At 45.4% G+C, this 23345-nt stretch overlaps 1 protein-coding gene across 10 annotated transcripts in view; it reads right to left on the reverse strand.

The window, feature by feature from the left end:
* Positions 1–23345, reverse strand: part of mef2d (myocyte enhancer factor 2d) — a 51141-nt gene that overhangs the window by 17351 nt on the left and 10445 nt on the right. For 5 of the 10 annotated variants that reach the window (XM_084026662.1, XM_084026668.1, XM_084026670.1 and 2 more), the window contains exons 2-6: positions 14938–15281; positions 11367–11570; positions 6019–6153; positions 2881–3085; positions 1546–1599 (exon numbers count right to left, since the gene is read on the reverse strand). In XM_084026662.1, the coding sequence (XP_083882788.1) occupies positions 1546–1599; positions 2881–3085; positions 6019–6153; positions 11367–11570; positions 14938–14991 (652 nt within the window). In that variant the 5' untranslated portion in view covers positions 14992–15281. Of the gene's footprint in view, positions 1–1545; positions 1600–2880; positions 3086–5756; positions 5895–6018; positions 6154–11366; positions 11571–14937; positions 15282–21505; positions 21697–23345 lie in introns of those variants that run through there. The other 5 variants (XM_084026667.1, XM_084026665.1, XM_084026669.1 and 2 more) reach the window with 2 other exon arrangements.

Here is a 23345-nt window from a genome sequence, read left to right on the forward strand (position 1 = left end):
CCACCTTCCCACCATATCTCTTACAGCAGGCTGGCTGGCAGTATCAGGCTGGCTAATGGGATTTAAGGGGACGGCTCTGGCCAGTATCAAAGTCACCTCTGAGGAGAGTCCTGTGCCAAGACAAGGGACAGTTGGGCGAGGGGGGAGGGGCGGTAGATTATTCCAGAGAGAAGATGAGGGGGAACAGCTGAGGGAGACATGATGAAAGGGGGAGGGGCAAGGGGGGGGGGGGGGAGGATAAAGCTGAGGAGCGTTTCAGTAAAACTCTCTCTTTCTCATCACTGACTAACTCCAACCAGTCGGTTCCCAGTTGGAGACGTGATGTCATGTAGACGGACTGACAAACGGACGAAAACCCTTCATACATGTTCCATCGCCACCTGACAAACTGAATGCCGTCTATTACAGTCGGCTGACTTCATCCACGACCACATCGGGAGCACTCGGGGCCATCTAGTGGACTGAAGAAGCAACCGTTACCAAATGGTTTGGCTTGTTTTTGCAAAAGGAATGGTTTATATAATAAAAGATCAAAACTTCTCAGAGATTCAGAGAAGTAGGTGGGGCTCAAATAGATAGAAGGTTATGTCACAAACGTCCTCCACCAATCAGGATTTAGTTTCACAAGTTAACAACTCATCCCATCGGAACCAATAAGATCAATGGGAATAATAGTTCACTTATCACTGATTGGTTGGGGCAACAGAAGCTAACACAACAACAGTTATATGATAGCTAAGATGTTCTGGTTTAAATAACTGTACAGAAGTTATGGATCAATTAAGTCAATGTTGATATCTGCTTTGACACAAACCCAGGTCTCCTGGGTGAAGGTCCCTCCCAACCTCCTTCTGCGGACTAACTATTGCTGCTGTAGGTAGATATGAACGTGTACGACGAAACCTGAACGTGAAGCCACAAAGTTCCATTCAGTCTTCAGGATTCAGCTTCCTTCCTCATGTTTGACTTCTGAAATCTGATGTCAACTTCAAAACTTTTTACCAATCTGTCTTTACTCATACAAACATGTATAAAGCGCTATCTCACCAATGTTTGTCTCACGCACCTGCAGGGCCACGTACCAATAAGAAAGTTTGGAGATATGTTGTTGTGACCTTTTAATGTTTACACAACCTAAAGGTGAGGAGAAGCTGATTATTACTGATCTAAAACGGAATCCAGGGACGAATGTGTTAGCAGTCATATCAAAATGCCATCTTATTAAAAGCAATCTGGAAATTAAATTCAAGTAAATCAGAAAAAGTAACTCGACAAAGTCTTCGAGTTCCCTGGAGTTCAGGGTTTTGTTGTGACGCAGCAGCTGGAAACACCAGAATCCCTCAGTGATATCAGGATTAACATCCTGTCCTCTGGCCTGTTTACAGGCGGCGAGGACGGCGACCCCTCAGCTGTCGCCACTCAACAGGTGTGTTGATGTCACGCACATGTGATCTCTGTCTGTTAGGCAGACTAGTTAAAATACACAATAGAGACAAACTGTGTGTGTGTGTGTGTGTGTGTGTGTGTGTGTGTGTGTGTACTTACGGACTGGACTCGGACACGCTCCATTCGAGTTCCCCAGGTCTCCTAACAGAGCTCCTGGACAGAAGAACACAGATCCTCCATCAAATCAATGCCGCTGGTTTGATGTTTCCTCGTGTTTCCTCTGAAGTTCTAAACATCTCATTTAGTGAAAACGTCATTAAATCAAGTGTGTCATTAAAAACAGGCTTCTGCTTCACGAAGGACCATAATTAGTATTCATTCGTCATTACTCACCACTTCTCAATGGCACTCATGTAAATCATCACATTTTAAATTGTCAAGTACACGATTTTTAAAATCATTTTTACTTTCAATTACCGTAGTGACTTAATGAAGTACTCCAGTAGTAATGCAACGGTCTCACTGGTTGGTGAAATAGTCTCAAATCCAGATCTACTGATTCGTGTTCGTGGACACAAATGTAAAGCTTTCATCTTATGAAAGATGCTGTAATACATTTACGTTACATCACTAATTCTGACTGACAATGAGATTACGCTGGTCGGAACAAAGCTTGATAAGTAACCTTGTCTGAGACGTAGATAGGGGACGCAAATCCTTTTAGTGGGTAGGGGGGGGGGGGTGAAGGGTGGCGTTACCACCGATGACCAGCTGGTGGATTCTACGGCGGCGTGCACCAATCGGAGCAACACGCTCACCTTGCACTGATCTCAATCCTCTTTCTACAATACTGAAGGGGTGATCATATTGAATGCTGTCTGATCTGTAAACCGTCTCCATGTTGTTGTTCGTCATTAGAGCTCAGAGCTGCTGGATCCTCGAGTCCTCACACAACAGGTCCCATGAGATCCGAACAAAAGGATCTTTGTCCGTGTGTTTTCCTACAAATGGCCAGCAGCGCGTGTGATCGGTGATCAGTCACCTTCACAAACACCTTCAGTGTTTGAGCGACACGCTACTTAGTTTTAGAAAAAGTGCTGGTTTGGGTTTAAATAACTACAGAATGATGGTACTTAAGAACAGAAGATTCATAAGAAATAAATCAACATGCATTCCTGTTTAACATGGGACACGAACACAGGTCACCTGGGTGAAAGTCCTGTGTTCTTAGACACATCCACCCTGATCTCCTCCTAGGTTCCTAGGCCTGATTACATAGGAAGACAACAGTATGAGTTTTTATCAGACCAGCTATTTCTTCTTCCCCCCTTTATGTCAAACTACCGCTGCAGAGTTTCAAGGAGCCAGCGACAAGATCACATGATACTTAAAAGATCTAACATAATCTGGTGGATCAATCAGCAGCCATGTTGGAATGGTCACATATTATTGATGGACAGAAACAGTCCAGCTGGGTTCCACTAGGTCTCCTACCTGCACTGGCTGGTCGCTGTGGTAACCCTGGCGACACAGTGTTCCTCTGCAGAGCTGGTTGCTGTGGCGACAGGAGGCGGGGGTCTGTGAGGGTGGAGGTGACCAGGGCGCCGCCGGGGTTGTTACTGAACTGAAGGGCTGCCGCGTTCTGATTGGATACTGGCACGGTGACTGGCATGGAGAAGGTGGGCTGTGGGACTGTGGACTGGTGGAGAGACAGGAAGAAGGTGGGGCTTAGTGAGCTGTACCCCCCCACACACACAGGTGAACAGTAACGGACAGGTGATCAGTTAGTGATCTGCAGCAGAGCCAATAGAAACAGCCCGTCACACCAACGTCAACAAGAGTCTTTCCAAAATGACGACACGCTTAAATAACTTCTAATATGATTACCTGGAGATTCATCTGGTCAATTCATATTCATTCAATTCTGTTTCCGTCACAGATTTTTATATTTTATTTGTCAAGGGACAGCGTTGCATCACATTTAATATTCAGAAAATAAAAAGATTTAGATGTTAGATTTAGTCTCCCAAATTAAAATGTTTCCAGAATTTTATGGAATCGTCATTTTTGGTTTCTTGTGCAGCAACTAGAAACCCCAGCAGTCACGTTTATAAATATATGATATCATAATCATTTTATGATCAATCGAAATGCAGCAGAGTTTCCTACTCGTTTTAAGAAAATAAGACTTTTTGAGTCGAAATAAATTGAAGAGATTGAGGCAATTTCTTTTTCAATTTAATATTAAAAAACGTTAAGGTCGAACACCAAATTCAGACGTTTTAAATTAATTATTGTAACATCATAAATCAACAACAAATTGCACCAGAATAATTTCAATATGTTTTTTGATGAAAATAACATTTATCATTGCCTCTAATAAATCATATCACAATTGCAATATCAGTCAATTAGGTATTATTTAGAAATCCTTCAGTGAAAGACCACAAAGCCGCGTGGCCTCTCACATGTCATGCCGGGTCAGAACTCCGGTCGCAGCAGCAGGTCGCCGAAACTCCGGTCGCCGAAAGTCTGGCGATTTCCCACAATCCCACTGACATGTTAGGAAATATCCTGCTGGGTGGCAGATAAACACCTGTATCTCAATATCTTGTGGCTTTTAGTGTGTTTGACTTCAAACATCGGAATGACACTTCAAACGAGTACAAAGAGAGAAGTTATCGCCGTAGAGACGGAGCTGTGCCTACGAGGTCACCCCGGCGGGTAAAGATGGCCGCTAACAGCACTGCACCACTGCACACTGGTCAAACCGGGAGGGATGGGGGGGATGGAGGGATGGGTGGGGGTGAAGGGCTCGTGCAAAAGGATGGAGGTGTGTAAACCCAGAGCACTGATTGATTGCCATCGGGCCGAGGCAGGAAGTGGAAGGCGTTTCTCAGCTTTAGCGTCAGAGCGAGGGCGGACTCTATGACTAACGAGGGATCCAACCTCCTAATTTAAAGAATATTATTATTACTGTTATTGGAAACAGATGAATCTTAAATATGAGGATCCGGGGCGACATGAGGACCTGCAGCACACGTGACCCGTGTAAACACATTATATTCCAAATGTTTTCTTATTAGATCAGCTGATCTGTGTCATGTGATCACATCCGTGGGCCAAATCAAGCTGCCCGAGTCCAGACTTTTCACATACACACATAGTAACACACACTGGTCTATTCCAACATCATACACTAAAGCTGACTGTTTATAGGGAACAAAACTTTGGACATGACATGGAAGTCAAAGGAATTCAGTTTAAGAAGAAGAATTAAATGTGTCATTCTTAAATACTCAGAGTTTGGTTGGTGGTATTATTATTATTATTATTATTATGTAGTTATGAAGATAAAAGATGACTGAAAGGATGAAGTCCTCGTGTAGGATCTATCAGACTAACTAGCCTCCACATGTCATCTCACAGGTGACCAATCAGAGCAGCAGACAGGAAACAGGCCTGTAAATTGAGTGCCACTCATAAAAGTGACATTAATGGTATTATTGAGAACGTAGGAAAACATGAATCAGAGAAACTGGCCCGGCAGAGTGCCAGGCAGGTACCTGAATGATGTCTGGACCAGGACCAGGCTGGAACTGAACCAGCTGAGACCGTTAATGACAAGCAGCTGGAAACTGAACCCAGACTTTTGTCTGCATCATGTCAGGAGCAGAACCACGTATTGTTGCTAAGTGCTACGTGATTGGTAGCGTCAGCTGAGAGGCTCCAAACATGTTGATTATTACCATAAAGCCTGATTGAGGTATCCGTTGCACCTAGTCAGCACTCCTCTCCCTCAGTTTATTGTGGCACAAAGTGCAGTGCAGAAGCATCAGAAGAGCGGATTAGTGTGAGACTAGAACTCCAGGTCAACATGACCTGGTGGTGTTGCTTTAATAGACTAATATTGCTGTTAATCATAGTCCCTCTGACATTATTATAATAACACATATGTCACATGGTTTGAAAAACGGCTCTTGATCTTAGAAACGTTTGAAGGAGATTTGTAGAAGAAACAATTGAAATACATTCTTTAATGAAAGTGACTCAGAAAGATAAACCAAAAGGTGATTTAATCGACTGACGATAAAGAAAATGGTTGCATAATTAATTTATTTCTGGCCTGTAAACGGTGATTCTGCTCGTCATTTTACAGAACGAGATGACGTGCTAATAAAAGTGCAGCCTCTCTGCCCTACGCGTCCTGCTCAGTCACACACCAACAGAGGGGGTTGTGGGTAGTGATTTGGTGGGTAGGGGAGGGGATGGTGAAGGTGAGTGCTCTGTGTGTGAGTAGTCAGGCCGCCATCAGCAGCCAGAGAGCGGGGGGTGGGGGGGGGGGGGTTACACAGAGGGGGGGTACTCACTGACAGCCTATAGTTCTGCATCATTTTATCAAACTCCTCGTCAATTTTTTTGTATTTCTCTTCAGTGCGGGGGGTGAGGGAGAAGGGCTCCTCGGGGTCTGGGCTCTCAGAGTCCCGGTGCTCTTTCTTGTTCAGAGCCTTCGGTCCCCAAACAACAGGAGGAGGCAGACAGAGAGAGAGACAGGTAGATAGATAGAGAGAGAGAGAGAGAGAGAGAGAGAGAAGAGGTTACATGAGGTGACAGAAGGTAGACGGTACTCACGCCGTAGCGTTTGAAGAGGCTGTCCAGGTCCTCCGTCTTTCGGTACTTTTCTTCGTTTAGCGGACTTTGGTCGATGGAGTCGTCTCCGTCGGGTTCGGGGCTGTTGCAGCCGTTAAAGCCTTTCTTTCGTAAAGTCTGAAGCGGTCAGAGAGGAGAAGGAGGCACATTTACATTTTCATGCATATTTTGGGTTGATCAGCTTTTTCATTCTACACAAATGAGCATCATATCTGCCAGCTGGTCATCATATCAAATGGACGCAGTAAAAGTCAGATGCAGGTTTTGACTCTTTTCCCTCAAGAAAAAAAGAGTCTCTCAGAAAACACAAGACAACCTCTGATGATCCGCCATCCATTTATCAGCTCAACATTTGCAACATCTGCCATAACACATAGTTAGGTTGAGACGACTAAACCAGTTAGGTTGAGGTGACTAAACCACATAGTTAGGCTGAGACAACTAAACCACATAGTTGGGCTGAGACAACTAAACCACATAGTTGGGTTGAGACGACTAAACCACAAAGCTAGGTTGAGACGACTAAACCACAAAGCTAGGTTGAGACGACTAAACCACAAAGCTAGGTTGAGACGACTAAACTAGTTAGGTTGAGAAGACTAAACTACAGTTAGGTTGAGACGACTAAACTACAGTTAGGTTGAGACGACTAAACTACAGTTAGGTTGAGACGACTAAACTAGTTAGGTTGAGACGACTAAACTACAGTTAGGTTGAGACGACTAAACTACAGTTAGGTTGAGACGACTAAACTAGTTAGGTTGAGACGACTAAACTACAATTAGGTTGAGACGACTAAACTAGTTAGGTTGAGACGACTAAACTAGTTAGGTTGAGATGACTAAACTAGTTAGGTTGAGACGACTAAACCACAAAGCTAGGTTGAGACGACTAAACTAGTTAGGTTGAGATGACTAAACTAGTTAGGTTGAGACGACTAAACTAGTTAGGTTGAGACGACTAAACTACACAGTTAGGTTGAGATGACTAAACTACATAGTTAGATTGATTGTTCTCAACCTAACCTAACTAAACAACACAGTTATCATAGTTAGTAGAGGTGTAACGATTCATTCGATTAATCGATGAATCGATTGTCAGTCCTATAGATTCTACTAAATCGATCTGCTCAAATAAATAAATAAAATGAATTGTTTTGGTTTCACCAATAATTGATATAAATGCATTTAATCGGATTAATCGTGATTCTTACTTATGATTAATGTTTTAATAAGTTTAAGACACTCTCCCCCTGCCAGCATGTAGTCTATTGAATAATGTTCAAAATAACTGAGCAATGTTTGATTACATTTTTGTATTCAGCATAAAATATCATGCAGGACTACTTTTTTTCTAGAATAAATATGTTATTTTTCACCTTTCAGAAGAATACCGATAGTCTCACTCGCATTATTGCATGTTTATTTCATGGATATAGAATTTTGGTTACAAGTTACTGAATCGAATCGTGGTTTACAGAATCGAATCGAATCATTACAAAAAGAAAAAATTGTCCTTGAATCGAATCGCCAACTACTGTATCATTAATCGAATCGAAGTGAAGCCAAAGATTCACACCCCTAATAGTTAGGGATCAGGGTGGTCCCCGAAGTCCTTAAGCCCCTGTGGTGAGTCTCACTGGAGAGATCAGCCTTCGTTGAGCTACGTCAAATGAAAAAAGGGCACCCTTCTTCTCTTGCTGCTTCCTGTCCTCGTCTATTCATCGCCACTCTTTCACTCGCTCGTGTTCCCTCCAACCCTCGCTCTCTTCCTTCACTCGCCCTGATTGGGATCTGAAGTCAAGCGGATTAACACATGCTGGCAGGCCACACACACACACACACACACACACACACACACACACACACACACACACACACACACACACACACACACACACACACACACACACACACACACACACACACACACACACACACACACACACACACACACACACACACACAAACTCTTTTGAGCAGCACATGCATCTCAGACAGGCTGTGTGTGTGTGTGAGTGTTTGTGTGTGTGTGTGTGTGTGTGTGTGTGTGTGTGTGTGTGTGTGTACTGCTGCCTCAGATTTGTACTGGACTGAAGGAATGTGATAAAGTCCCCCCAACACACACATACAAAAATACATGAGTGTGTATGTGCGTGCCCGTATGAGCCTGCGTGACTAAATCCACGCTTCATAATTTATAAAAGCACTCACTGAGGCAGAGCAGCAAACGGGCACATTTGGTGACTATCCAATTACTCTGTGTGTGTGTGTGTGTGTGTGTGTGTGTGTGTGTGTGTGTGTGTGTGTGTGTGTGTGTGTGTGTGTGTGTGTGTGTGTGTGTGTGTGTCACTTGGTGCGTCCGTCTTCCACGATGTTTTTAAGAAATGTGATTTATCGCCTTCTTTCCGTTAATATTCATTTCATTTATATGATCGTTGCTTTCCCCTGTTTTATTTATTAATAAAAAAGGCATTTTCTTTTTTCAGAGTTTCTTATAATGACTTTATATGCTTCTTTGGTTTACATGTTCTTTATGTCCTCACACGGTCATTGATGCTTTCTAAAATAAAGACATTATTCAATCATAAATAAAGATGACTGGACGACATGTGTGATCCAAATGAAAGATGGAGGCCGACAAGACAAATCTGATGAGAGAATAAAAACACGTATGTGGAGGTGTAAAGAGACGGATAAACAGCTGGTCTCAGTTACAGCTACACAGATTATTATTATTATTATTATTATTATTATTATCTGTAGTGACATTCACTCAAGTAATTATTTGGCTTTTTTAAAAAACATGAAACTAATATTTCTGACATTTTCAAAACATTTACATCTTCAGTACTAATGTCATGTTCATGATATTTATTAAAATGAATTAACGTCACAGCTAAATATTACACACACTAACGTGTCCCAGGTTTATCGCAGGAAACGTGATGCTGCAGGTAAAAGGTTCCGGTCGCGTTTCACCTCCCAGATTTCTCAAATGGAACTTTTGAAGAATTTCTACGGTCTTAACCATTAATTCCACTGGAAATGCAAAATAGTGAGGATTAATGGAAAGTAGTTGGCACTAACATCCGCTTAACAACAAGGCGGTGCGGCTGCACATCTGGCCAAGGGGACAGCTGAGGACAAAGGAGGGAGAAAGCTGCTAAATGCATCCTGGATGGATGGATTGGGGAGGGGGGGTGTAGGAGTGCAGCGTTCAGGCCATATAGGAGGGACACACACACAAACACACACACACACACACAGATAGAAGCTGACACACAACCGAGAGACTAACAACTGAATATTGTATGAGACGTTCTTATTGGCTGCTGCAGAGAGAGAGAGAGAGAGAGAGAGAGAGAGAGAGAGAGAGAGAGAGAGAGAGAGAGAGAGAGAGAGAGAGACTTGAAAACACAAACCCATGCATGAACACAAACAGGACCAGTGGAGCTTGAGCTGATGTGACCTGCAGCAGCCAAACACCCTGACACACACACACACACACACAGAGAGAGAGACACACACACACACACACACACACAGACACAGACACACACACAGAGACACACACACACACACACACACACACACACACACACAGAGAGAGAGAGAGAGAGAGAGAGAGACACACAGAGAGAGAGAGAGAGAGAGAGAGAGAGAGAGAGAGAGAGAGAGAGAGAGAGAGAGAGAGAGAGAGAGACACACACACACACGATAGTTCCTGGGACAACGGTCTTCCTCCAGAACTGGCACTAGGACTTCATCTAGACCAGGGGTATTCAACTAAAATTCAAATAGGTCCAGTTAGAGAAAATGTCCTCAAGCAAACGTCTAACTTGCGTTATGATTGAGTGTGATATATACTGAAGTAGCCCAGTAGTTGTATCAACATCTGCATGTAATCAACAACTGACTGTCACAGCAAATAAAGAAAGAACAATTCAAAAACAGTTTGCAGTGCACAGTAGTGTGGTGGTGCAGTAGTGCATTAGTGCAGTGCACAGTAGTGCATTAGTGCAGTGTACAGTAGTGAATCGCTGAATCAGACTTAACAATCTGGTGTTGAATCCATGAGAGGAACATTATGCAGAAAAGGGTCAGCAGCCATGTGAACATGCTGCTGTTCATCTAACAACGAAGAAAGACGTCAGGATATAAATTAACTGCTATTACAAAAACACAAAAAGCAAACTGAACGACTGCCCTCCCTCCTCTCCTCTCCTCACATCACCTCCTTTACTCACTTCCTCTCCTCCTCACCGACCTTCCTTCTAGTCAATATGCAAATCAATAAACATGTTTCACAGTTCGACAGGCTTTTCTTCTATCTGATGGCCTTTTTGTGCCACGCTGGTTTCCAGTTGGCCCCTTCTTTCTGCTTGTTGTTGTTGTTGTTGGAGAGGTCTCTGGGTAACAACAGGGCCTATGCCAGGGTTGGGGGGGGAGAGTGGGGAGCAGGGGGAGGCCCAGCTGTCCCTACCTCTGCCTCCCTGCAAGCAAGCAGGAAGAAAGCCAGAGTAGAGCCAGGCTGGACTCAACAACTGCCAACCGGACCAGACTGGACCGGATCGGAGCAGACCAGACCAGACAGGACCAGACTGCGCAGGACCAGTCAGGAATGGACCCGTTTGGTTTCCTCCACTTTAAGGAACAATTTGCTTTCTTGCAGCGATTTTGATGAGAAGATTGATGGCACACTTAAATCTGTCTGTTCAATATGAAGCTACAGCCAGGAGATATTTAGCTTAGCATAAATGCTGGAAACAGGGGGAACAGTTAGCTTAGCCTATCAAAGCTCTGTAACAAGACAGTGATTGGTTATTTGTTTGTTTACCGATTTAAATACAAACAATGAAATAAAACATGTTAATTAATGAGATATTTTAAACCTTTGGCTTGCTGTTAGCATTCTTATGCTAAGTTGAGCTACCTCCTGAGTTTGGCTTCATATAGAAAGAGACAGACATTGATCAGCTCATTTAACGCCAAGCAAAAAAGCTCATTAGCATATTTCCCAAAATGTGTAACTGCTCCTTTTAGACAGGACATTTAGACATTTTAGACAACATTTTCTCCCATAATCAGGACATTGTAGTTGAGAAACTGCCAGTATGAGGAAAACCTTCCAGCAATAAACTTAACAAATCCTATTACCAGCCAATCAGAGGTGGAGTAGGGCGGGAAAAAACACTTAATCGAACCGTAAACAAGAGGCGCATGGAATGAAATGTTACGGACTACAGAGAACATTGATCAGTCAGTGAAGTGGACATTTTGACTCAGAGGCCTCGTCTTGGTCACATGACCGCCCCGCCCGTGTTTTACCTCGATGATGTCGGCGTTGGTCCGGCTCTCGTGCGGCTCGTTGTACTCGGTGTACTTGAGCAGGACCTTGTCCATGTCGGTGCTGGCGTACTGGAACAGCTTGTTGGAGTGGTTGAAGATGATGAGGGCGATCTCGCAGTCACACAGGACGCTCAGCTCGTACGCCTTCTTCATCAGACCGAACTTCCGCTTGGTGAACGTCACCTGGTGAAGAGAGGAGTCACAAATCATACCAGACAACCTCATTGGAAATCCACATTTTCATCCCCAAAACAAGTGAACGTGTTGGCTTCCAGTACAGCTCATCATATTCATTACAGAATCACGTGTGAAAAACAGGGAACTGAACTCGGGATGAGTTGGTTTGGGGATTCTGCCCGTCGTGTTTGAAGATGTGGGTTCAGAGTTCAGGGACATGAGGAGGATAATAACGTAACGTATTGATGACATGTTGATAATAACGTAACGCATTGATGACACATGAACAGGAAGTTATTCCTGCGCTCTGAGTCAGACGTTGGCAGCAGCAGCAGCAGGTTTGAAGTGAAGAGAATCAATAAAGAGAGTAAGCGATGGCGAAGTGGAGATACAGCCATCCACGATGAAAGGATCTCTTTGGCTTCTTTTGACTCTGCTGCCGCCACCGCCACATGTTTAAGCCTCTCTCATCCCTCCATCTCTCGCTCTCTCTTCACCTCTCATTTTCTCACCCTCCATTTCTCTCTCGCTGTTTTTCACATCCTCCTTCCCTCCCTCCCCCCCCCTCACTGTCTCACTCATTGCTTCCTGCTGCCACAAATCAAATTATATCGGGGTCGTATCCATGGGCAACCGACTCCCCTCCTGCCTCCCCTCCACCCCCCCATTTCTCACCTCATCACACACTGCTTCCATCATCCCCCCCTCCATCTTTATCTCTCTGCCCATCTACATACCTCCCCCGTCCTCGCTCGCAGAATGAGCAGATAAATTATGTGGCGATGTTGGAAAGGAGGAAATTACAGCTGAGCAGGATGTCGAGAGAGAGAGAGAGAGAGAGAGACGAGTCGCTGCAAACAACAACAACAACGTTTCCCCTCACAAATTAGAAGGTCAGCCGCCAGCGCTGCTAACAACCAGAATAAAACCTGTTTCTTCTACTATGGAAAACGTGGGCGCGGGGCGCTGCCTTTGGTCTCCGTTTGCCACCAAGAATAAACAGGCTGGAGGTAACTGACATAAGAACAGAGCTGCCAGGTAACCAATGGCAACGCGGAATAAGACATCCTCAGCGAGGAGAGCGAGAAAGGGGGCGAGCGGTGTGTGTGTGCACGCGATTGTGTGGGTACGTGCATGTACGTGCATGAGCATGCGTCTTGGCCAGGTTGCGGTCGTGTGGCAGATGGATGAGGAAACCACCACTGACAACCACAACCTCCTCGCTGCTTCCTGGAGCTGCTCAAACCTCCGTTTCTTTTCTCGCTTCAGGTTTGAAGCAGAAACTCATCATCTCCTTCTTTGAAGGCTATCTTTAAATAGCTGAAAAAACGCCGAACTCTGCTATAAGAGTCTTACGTTTCTGTTAATGTGACGCTTAAATATCTACGTTCATGTGAGGAGTTCAAAAGTGAAAGGAAGGATTTCTCTCAGCTGTAAACAACTGTTATTTGACACCATTTGAAACAGTCTGATGGCGTCTGATAGCAGATAAGCAAACAGGATACATAACTATGCTATTAAACATCTGCACATAAATTCTTGGTCTAGATCTCAAATATCAGTTATTAAATGAGGTTTCTCTTCAGCACCAATCAATCAGACAGCAGCCACTAAAGACATCGTTTCCTCCACAGTGACATCATTACCATCTTTGTGAAAAGTTCAGACATTTTCTACTAGAAGCACCTGAAGCGTGATGCAGCCAATTGCTGACTGTGGATAAACTCGCCCAGTTTCCTCACATCAAGAGGAAAAGTGGCGAGACGATCTGCAGCTCCGTGTTCAGATTGTGGGGGAAATTCAGCAACAATGTCATAATTTATTTGCAGCTGCAACAAGTAAACAATTGGAGTTTGCTCTTCTGAGTGACAGTATTCTAGGTATTACGGTAAAACGGTATCCTGGAGACGAGAATCAGTCTCCTTTTACTCTCACTTTGGTGTGTTGGAGCTGCACCATATATAATGCTTCCTCTGAGGTTTTATGGCATCTCTCTGCAACCTTTTCTACGATGCTTTTTCATATTTTGAATCACCTGACATCCTGGATGCAGACGGCTAACAGGATGATGGGATGTTCTCCTGGATGTCACAGGTTTTACTGCATTTATATTTGAATAAACCCATCTTTCTAAGCCTTGCAGCTCTCCACTGTTCTCCTCGTGAGTCTTTGTCTCCACAGAGATGTTGGTGTTGGAGATGCTGTCATGTTTCCAGCCAGGGCCCACTCTCTGAACGCTCCTCATTCTGTGGAGCTTATGGCAGCATCTGTGAATCAACACGTAGGAGGCTGACGGGGCTGCATGGACTTCCTGTCAGGAAGCTCGTCACGAGCTGAAGCAACGCGGAGAAACGCAGCTGCCTCGTTGGGTGTGTGAATCCTATCTGGCAAGTTTAAAACTCGGTCGGTCAGAACGTTGGTCTGTCAATCACCTGATGGCGGCCAGCGACACCGTGACCATGTGACACCACAGAGCATCACCTTATTGACAAACGCTGCTCCATCAACCAGAGCCGACCCACCAAAAACAGTGGGCCGGCTCTCTGGTCCGCTGTTTTTGGATCCTGTGATGCTTCATTAGACATCAGGATGTGTGATACATTATAAGTTATACAGCCAGTTAAATATCGGACTGCATTAACTGCTGCACGTACCAAACTATGCGTTTTGTGTTCCTGTCGGAGGGCCTCTACTCAAGGATACCAGACTCCATTAACAAAAACAGTCATTTCACCTCCCAGAGTTTGTGCTCTGCTGCCGCTCCCATCCGTTCCATGTTAAGTTAATTAATTGGTTTTATTTCTTGCACCAAACCGTGTGTTTTATTGCATTGCTAGGCAACAGTTTGGGTCTGTGTTTACTCAGCTGATGGTATTCACATACACTACAACAGGAAATAAACTGTGACACATTCAGAATGTTTACATACAAAGTGGTAGTCGTGACATCATGACGTTACAGGTATCCTGAAGGCTCGTTTGAGGATGCAGTTTGTGAAAACGGACCGTGTGGATTCATCTGAACGTTCACACTAATTATAAAGCACTTAGATCCACTTTATAATAAAGAAGACCATTTTAATACGTTTTAAAAGAAGGATATTTAAAGTCCACAGCATAGATGAAAGTCCGTGGTTCTGGGAGGCAAAATCATCGTTTTTTTGTTAATGGAGTCTGGTGTCTTTGAAGAGAGCAGAGAGAAGGACTTGAGTAGGAAACATCCTAAATCTACCGACACTGATATTGATTGTTGAAGCTCCTGTCTGTGTGTCCAGAATCTCTAAAACCAGATGTGATCACTGATGCAGCAGCTAACGGAAATGAAAATCAGGACGTGATTAAAGACGTCGGTGGCTCATTTCGTTGTGGCTAACCTGTCTGTTGCGCTCGTCAGTAATCCTCTGGATCTGGATCTTTTTCCTCCCCATGTTTCCGGTGAGGCGGTGGGAAGTAGCACCGTTGCTGTGTTTCTTCTTCCTTAAAACGTCTCGTCTCTTTCAGTTTGCTCTCTCCGTGCACGATGACCGCTGGCTGGCAGGGGGCGCTCACCCCGGATATTTACCAAAAAAAAGAAACGGGGAGGAGGAGGAGGAGAGGAAGAACGGGTTGGGTGTGTGCGGCGCCCTCTTCAGATCATGGTCCTGTTTCCGGGGCAGGTCATCCACAGTCAGGCTGAACCGGATCCTCTGCCCTCCCCTTCACCTCAGCTGGGCAGCTCCTGCAAAAAAAAAACACAGAGGCATCATCAGACGGAGGAGAGCAGCTTTGTTTGCATACTGTGACCCACTTTACTGCTACAAACACTGGATTTTGTCGTCAGCCCTCGTATATAACCAGAGTAAATGATGCAGCAGTGCATCGGAGGCCCTCAGGGGCCCCAGGGAGGGAGGCTGTGCTCTGTCAGCTTCATTAGAGGCATCACCGCCACATCACTGATCTGCTGGTCGCCCGCGGCAACTGGCTGCCCCGGCCGGGGCGCCTGACACGACGAATGTGATTCCCCGACCGAAGGCGGAGTCTGTGGATTCCACACATTTCCTGTTTCCAAACCAGGTCCTGGTCTGGGTCCTGGTCTGGACGCCTCCTCAGTAGGAAACAGGTCTAAGTCTGTGTTTAACATCATCTGATGTCTATGTGACGGCTGAACGACACGAAGCATCTGAGCTCTTGATAACTGAGACTGAAAAAGGTTGATGCAGGGACCGGAAGTGTTTCTGCTAATTCATTCAAACTCATGAATGAGAAGGCAGCAACATCAGCGAGGACCGATTCTCTCTCTCACACACACACACACACACACACACACACACACACACACACACACACACACACACACACACACACACACACACACACACACGCCACAGCAGCTCTCCAGCAACGTTTGCTTCCTTCGACCCGGAGAGCAGCAGCAGCCCGACGGCCTCCGGTCACATCACTTCTGAGGAAACAAAGAACGTCAAGTCGTCTGTCGGGAGACTCACATGGCTGCCGAGCTGCTGTGGGCTGCTGCTCCTTCAGAGTGGAAGCAATTGGCCTTGCTTTAGCGATGGGTTGCTTATGAATAATGGAAGAGAACGGAGAGCCTGGTTCCTACATGAAAAACTAGAGCGAGGACGAACCATTGGCAACATCTTTCTAATATCTGCGAGCCCTTTCTGCACAATTATTTTCCAAAATCGTGTTTGACTCCGCTGCTTCCCTTCGAACCAGCACAGATTTAATAGGGTAGATCAGTAAAGCTTATTGAATCCACCTCATTAGTGGACTTTTTCCTTCTGGTCGTAGCATCGTTTAGCTAAATCACACATGAAAAGGCAGCTCCATCTGCCCGCGGTGGGCAAGTCTCCACCTTTAACCCTTCGTGCTGCCGGAGCGCCTTCCCATGTCTGATGTCAGAAGACTAAAATAAAATAAAAAAGTATTCAATACAGCTGCCACAAACTCCATTTCCACAGTGTTTAAGTTGAGTTGCAGGAAGGTTCCAGCCGTCACCCCCAGTGAAAGTTTGGTCGCGGACAAACTGGGCAACTCTTATCGTTTATTTGCTTACCAGAGGAAGGCAACATTCTCTCAGATCAACAGTTGATATTGTGAATATCATAGATATATTGATATATAATAGTAGTTGCATTGTGGTGTTAAGTGTTTAATGACCTTTACAATTCTGTTTGGTACTCATTATATCAACCAAATCCAGCACTCCCAGCTTAGACATCAGACAAGTACAGATGATCTTCACATGTTTGACATTGACGGAGCATCAGAAACGCCATGAAAGGAAACGAATGTGTGCGCTGATCTTAAGAGGGCACATCAGGTCAGAAAACGTCGCCTGGCATCGTCAGCAGACATCTGCTGCTGCGACCGTTACACATTTCGGAGCTTAAATCTTCTATTCCAACAATGTGGGTGGAAAGCCACAAGCAGCGAGCTCGATATCATGGTTTTTTCACGAACAGGAAGTTGATACGGCGATGTTCTCTTTGCAGACGCTTCCCACTACAACAGCAGCTTCCCTTGGGCACTCGGGGGTTAAGTCGCTTGCTAAAAGGGCACGTCACCCGGATTTTACAGCCGTCGGGAGGTTTGTGAACTGGTGACCTTCCCTCCTGACAACCTGGCCTGCTGTCCTCTGGCTAACACTGACCTCCGTACTACTGATACGTGCACCTATGTTCCTGCCAGCAGCTGGATGTGTCAGAGGCTGCAGGGCTGTGACTGACTGCTGACAGGCAGACTGGTGTGTTTGGGTCCATGCACAAGGAAAAGGAAACGTGATGTAATGTGCTGACGATGTGACTGATGCGTCCAGAATATTAGAGCAGAACTTAAATCTGAATCACAAGCATTCAAGGTTTATTTATTCATTTACTATTGCCGTTGGTTTCAGGCTTTCCAACTCTGACAAAATAGAATATCGCTGCCCAATGAAAGCCACATATTCAGCCCAGTTTGGCTTAATTGTCACCATTAAAGGCCAATAAGCTACGAGCATCTCCTGTTGGCAGCGCACCATTGGACATAGAGACAACCGTCACTGGATTGCTTTGATACTGAAGACAACTTAAAAGCCTGAGGATTCTCAGGCAGGTTCTGCAGTTATAAGAAGGATTGATGGAGGCCCCCATCGACCTCCCCATCCTTTAATATGTACCCATTTTATTTGAGGTTCATAACAGTAAATTGTACTACGCAGATGTTGGTCTCAGTTTGTGTCAAGTGCCATGTTAAAGAAATGTTTAAATATTGAAAAGGTTAAAAAGAAATATTTTGATATCCATATTGTGTGAAATATTCGATAACTGAAAAATAAATTGTTAGATTAATTGAAAAAAATAGTCGTTCGACTAGTCGATTAATCGAATAAATAATCGCTAGATTAATCGTTTGAAATATAATCGTTTGGAACAGCTCTAATTTTTAGGCTTAGTCTGTTCAGCGGGTCAGGGATGGCCACTGGGTTTGGGAGAATCCTTCTGGGGGACTTCTGGGGTTAAGTTGGTACCCCTAACTTGGACCTTGCCACTTCCTGGGGCTGTGGACCTCCCAGTGGTGAGGGATCGGGCTCCCTGCTCCCGGTGGAGACTGTCCGGGGTGTGTCAGGGTCTGCGGTGATTGGCGCCTCACCTCCCTCATCGGACCCAGCCAGGTTTGGTTTTGGGTCGGGGGGGGAGTTGGCGTCTCACCTCCCTCATCGGACCCAGCCAGGTTTACGGCCCAACCTTGAGGGAGTTCTGCACTCAACCATCTGTGGGATATTTACAGCCTGTTGCTGCATGTTCCCCGGCAACCATTGGACACGGCTCCACCACACAGACTTCAGGCACCCAGCATGCACTTCACCACGTGTGTCTATGCTGCCGAGCCCGGCAGCAGAATATGATCCTCCTCCTTTTAACCAATCATGGAGGGGGGGGGAGGGTGATGCAGTGAAAGGGCAGCACTTCTGAGCTGGTGGTTTGTGGGACGGGAGAGATCTGTGCCTCTCGGCTCATCACAATCCAGTGTGTGCTCATCGTACACACAGGTGAGCCAAACAACATCACACCTGTAATACACACATACAGGTGAGGCTACACAACATCACACCTGTAATACACACATACAGGTGAGGCTACACAACATCACACCTGTAATACACACATACAGGTGAGGCTACACAACATCACACCTGTAATACACACATACAGGTGAGGCTACACAACATCACACCTGTAATACACACATACAGGTGAGGCTACACAACATCACACCTGTAATACACACATACAGGTGAGGCCACAAAAACATGCCTTTCGTCCAGCGGCTCAGGAAACATGCGGCACCTGTTGGCAGGTCACACAATAGTGAACACTAAAGGCATCGCCGACGTGGACTATGTGGTTTGACCTGTCAGGTGAATCACTGCCACAGGTAAACACAGTCAGAGACACACCCATCGCTGGGAGGTGTGATGTGATTGGACGATGCAGAGGAACAATGAGAGTGAGAGACAGTAGGCTCGTCTGAGATGAACTGCGCCTGGAAATCAGACGAGAGCAGGCGGAGCAGCAGGAGGCGGAGCCCAAAAAGCTGCGCTCCAGTCGGACAGTTTCCATCGGCCTTCGAACATTTGACAGGAAGTCATAGAATAAGTTACATCCTGTTAGACGTGATATGTAGGCTATTTGTAGTTTGTGACCACGTTTGCATATATTTATGTTTGTTCACAAATATCTGCGGAAATCAGAATCAGAATATTTTAGCAACCCCTCGGGAAATTGTACAGCTGCAGTTGCTTTATAAGAGAAAGAGAAGAAAGAGTCAAATAAGTCTGGGATCAAGTCGGACACAAAACTACCCAGCATGCATTGTGCGGCGATCGACCAAAGACGTTCACCTGGCAAAGGTTCAAGAAGCGACTTGGACCACGACTAAAAGCCAAACAGCGACTGGACCAGAAAAACACTTCAAATCAGCTGATGACCAAATGATGAATAAGATCGTGTTTAATGTCGGTAAATCCGTTACTTGTTTCAGTGGTAGAATCCACCAGAGCAGAACTCTCATTGGATCACCATCACTGACCAATCAGCTTCCATGTTTACAAAATGTGATCAAATCAAAGTTCTCAGAACCCAAAACAACATTTTAAACAGACCAACAGGAGTGGAAGAATCCATCGATATACTTGAGAAATAATATGTTATGATTATTAGTTTACAAGTAAAGATGTTGGCAGACAGCAGCTCTGATGGTGTTGGACTCATTTCAGCTTTTCTTGATTTATTTTCTCAAAGAAGCTTTGAATTACTTTTATATCAACAGGTCTCAAGTCAGGTTGTGTATTTGTCAAAATTAAAATCTATTGATTTGTGCACAAGGAGGTTTTGTTATCTAAAGCCAACTTTGGTTTTGTCGTCTAAAGCAGAGGTCTTCAAAGTTTTCAGGCCAAGGACCCCCGAAGCTTATAGAGCCCCGGTGGAGGGACCCTCAAGGCCTATAGAGACCCAGTTGAGGGACCCCCAAGGCCTATAGAGACCCGATGGAGGGACTGTATAACAGTATTTTGTAATGATGGATGGATACAATGCTAAGACATTAAAATAATAATTGTTGACAGATTTCTACATCACAATTTCACAACAAAAAGGAAACAGGAAGATTTGTAGTTTTGGAAGAAAAGAAGTTTGGGATCAAATAATTTCAGGGGACCCCCTGCAGTAACTCTGCGGAGCCTCTAGGGGTCCCAGACCCCCTGTTGAAGATCTCTGGTCTAGAGCTAACGTTGGTTTTGTCCACACACACACACACACACACACACACACACACACACACACACACACACACACACACACACACACACACACACACACACACACACACACACTAGCTTTCCAAAACTGTTTACAGGTTTCCTCCCTCACAGCTTTTCCCATCGTCTTAGATCTTGCGCAACAAATGCTCTGTGACAGAGAGAAATGCCCTCTAGACAAAACACTGATGACATCAATGTGACACTTGAGGACAGAGGGCGTGCGCGGCGGCGTCGGCATGCGTAGAAAAGTTTGCCATCACCAGTCGAACACGTTCTCATCAATGAGGTCACACACGAGAGCCAGTCAGGCGAGATCACCTGAATGAAGCCGTTTATTGCATGTTTATTTTCCTGAAACGCAGGAATGCTGTTGTCATAGTAACCGCTCACGTACAGCCGAGACCTACGAAGCCGATAAAACCTGCGGGAACAACATCCGAAACATGACTTTTCTGTGACGGTGTCGAAACTAGACACGTGTCTCAGAGCCCCCCTGAGATCAGTCATCCACTGACCATCTGCTCAGACGGGATGACGATCAGTAAAAGGGGTGAACAACTTCCTGCTGTTTACTTTCTGCTTGACTGACTCCACTTTGAAAAAAGCGAGGTCTAAGGAGAGCGAAGCATGTAAAAGAAAAGCCATGAAGAAGACGGCTTCAAAGCATTGAATGTGACTGAATGTGACGGTTGCAGCAGCTGCGAAGGGCGCCGGGATCATGACGCTCCGTCCTCACAGTCATGGCGGCGTAAGAAGGAAAGAACAGGTGTGATGTTACGAGCTGCACAACAACAAGCTCTGAGCCCTAAATCTGGGGCTCCGGGGCCCCTCGCGGCTCCTTTCAGGGACTGATGAAGGTGTCAGCTCGGCGGCTGATGACTGATAACACTCACACTCGTCCCTATCTACTTTACAAAGGCCTCAGAGACACCAGCAGCCACTTCCTGGGCCGATGACACCTTCAGAGAGCGTCTCTGCATGTCGGCTTCGAGCGTGCGACGGAGGAAACATGTTGGTTTCAGCTGGAGGAGAAAACAAAACAACGCTTTCTCTGGAAGGAATCCTGGTTATAAAATCAAGCTGCGTTCAAGTCCATTCAAACCAATCAGATAGAGAGGAAACACAGGTTGGCTCGCGCTTACCGTCAAAGACAGAAGATGCCAGAGGGCTGCGAGACGAGCAGAGAATTTAAAGTGTGGATTCTGGCCTGAGACCAGTTCATCTGAAGAATGGTGAGATAGTCCAACTGAGAAGACGGAGGGATTCAGGCGTGAAGAGCAACAGCAGCAGACGTACGTCGACTGCTGCACGGCTGACAACTGCTGCTGGAACGACGGACTGTGAATGTCCCACGTTACCCTTCTGGCTGGACAGCCCCCCCCCCACCAGCCGATCACAGTACACACCCCTACCCACACCCCCTTACCCACAATCCCCTCCCTGGTCTCCCTCTGCCCTAATATGCCTTCAGCAACTGACACCACCTCATCAGTGTTTCAGCCTTCATGTAAACTTTATTTCTGACAGGTTTGTCACGTAGTCTGGTCTCATCTGACAAACAGGATCAAATAACAAATATCACATTTTAACATTCACAATTGTTGCAGATCATTTTTTTCATTGATTAATTAAGTGACTAATCATTTGTTTTTATTCCAGGAAAAACGCAGCAAGTATCAGGTTTATCGTTCTGCATTTCGTGTACGTGTTTATGTGTGTGTGTGTATGTGTGTGCATGTGTGTTTATGTGTGTGTGTGTGTGTGTGTGTGTGTGCAGTGAAGCAGCTGCCTTCATACCTTTTGTTTCACCCCCCAACACACTTGCGTGCTCAGCTGTCGGAGAGTTCAACAGACTCGTAACGTCTCGTGTCTCTCAGCTCCAGCTCTCTACACCCGCTTCCTGTCAGCTCTGATGAACGGCGCCGCGATCTGACCGCCGTTATCTGACCGCCATGATCTGACCACCGTGATCTGACTGTCATGATCTGACCGTCGTGATCTGACCGCCGTGATCCGACGCTAAGTCCAAAGATGTGGAAATCAAACCCTCACATATCTGAACTGTAAAAGGAGAGGCAGTGCTCCGCTTCCCAAGGAAGGAATCTCGGCCGTGCCCTTCCCTGACCTTGAAATCTCAGAGGGGCCCCGGAGGGTCTGGGAACTAAGAGGCCGGGAGTCTGTTTGTCACCGAGTTTCCACACAACACAGTGAATGTATGAAAGACTGAAGGCCTGTCTACCCAGAACACAACAGGTTAAACTGGGGCAACAATCCCAAAGGCCTCAACCAGTTACTGCTGTAGATAAGGGGAAGGAAGTGACCACTAGGAAATATACTGCATGTACAGTTACTGCTGTAGATTAGGGGAAGGAAGTGACCACTAGGAAATATACTGCATGTACAGTTACTGCTGTAGATAAGGGGAAGGAAGTGACCAGGAAATATACTGCATGTACAGTTACTGCTGTAGATAAGGGGAAGGAAGTGACCACTAGGAAATATACTGCATGTACAGTTACTGCTGTAGATAAGGGGATGGAAGTGACCACTAGGAAATATACTGCATGTACAGTTACTGCTGTAGATAAGGGGAAGGAAGTGACCAGGAAATATACTGCATGTACAGTTACTGCTGTAGATAAAGGGAAGGAAGTGACCAGGAAATATACTGCATGTACAGTTACTGCTGTAGATTAGGGGAAGGAAGTGACCACTAGGAAATATACTGCATGTACAGTTACTGCTGTAGATAAGGGGAAGGAAGTGACCAGGAAATATACTGCATGTACAGTTACTGCTGTAGATAAAGGGAAGGAAGTGACCAGGAAATATACTGCATGTACAGTTACTGCTGTAGATTAGGGGAAGGAAGTGACCACTAGGAAATATACTGCATGTACAATTACTGCTGTAGATAAGGGGAAGGAAGTGACCAGGAAATATACTGCATGTACAGTTACTGCTGTAGATAAGGGGATGGAA

The sequence above is a fragment of the Eutrigla gurnardus genome, assembly GCF_963514095.1.
Source record: "Eutrigla gurnardus genome assembly, chromosome: 14".
Taxonomy (NCBI): Eukaryota; Metazoa; Chordata; class Actinopteri; order Perciformes; family Triglidae; genus Eutrigla; species Eutrigla gurnardus.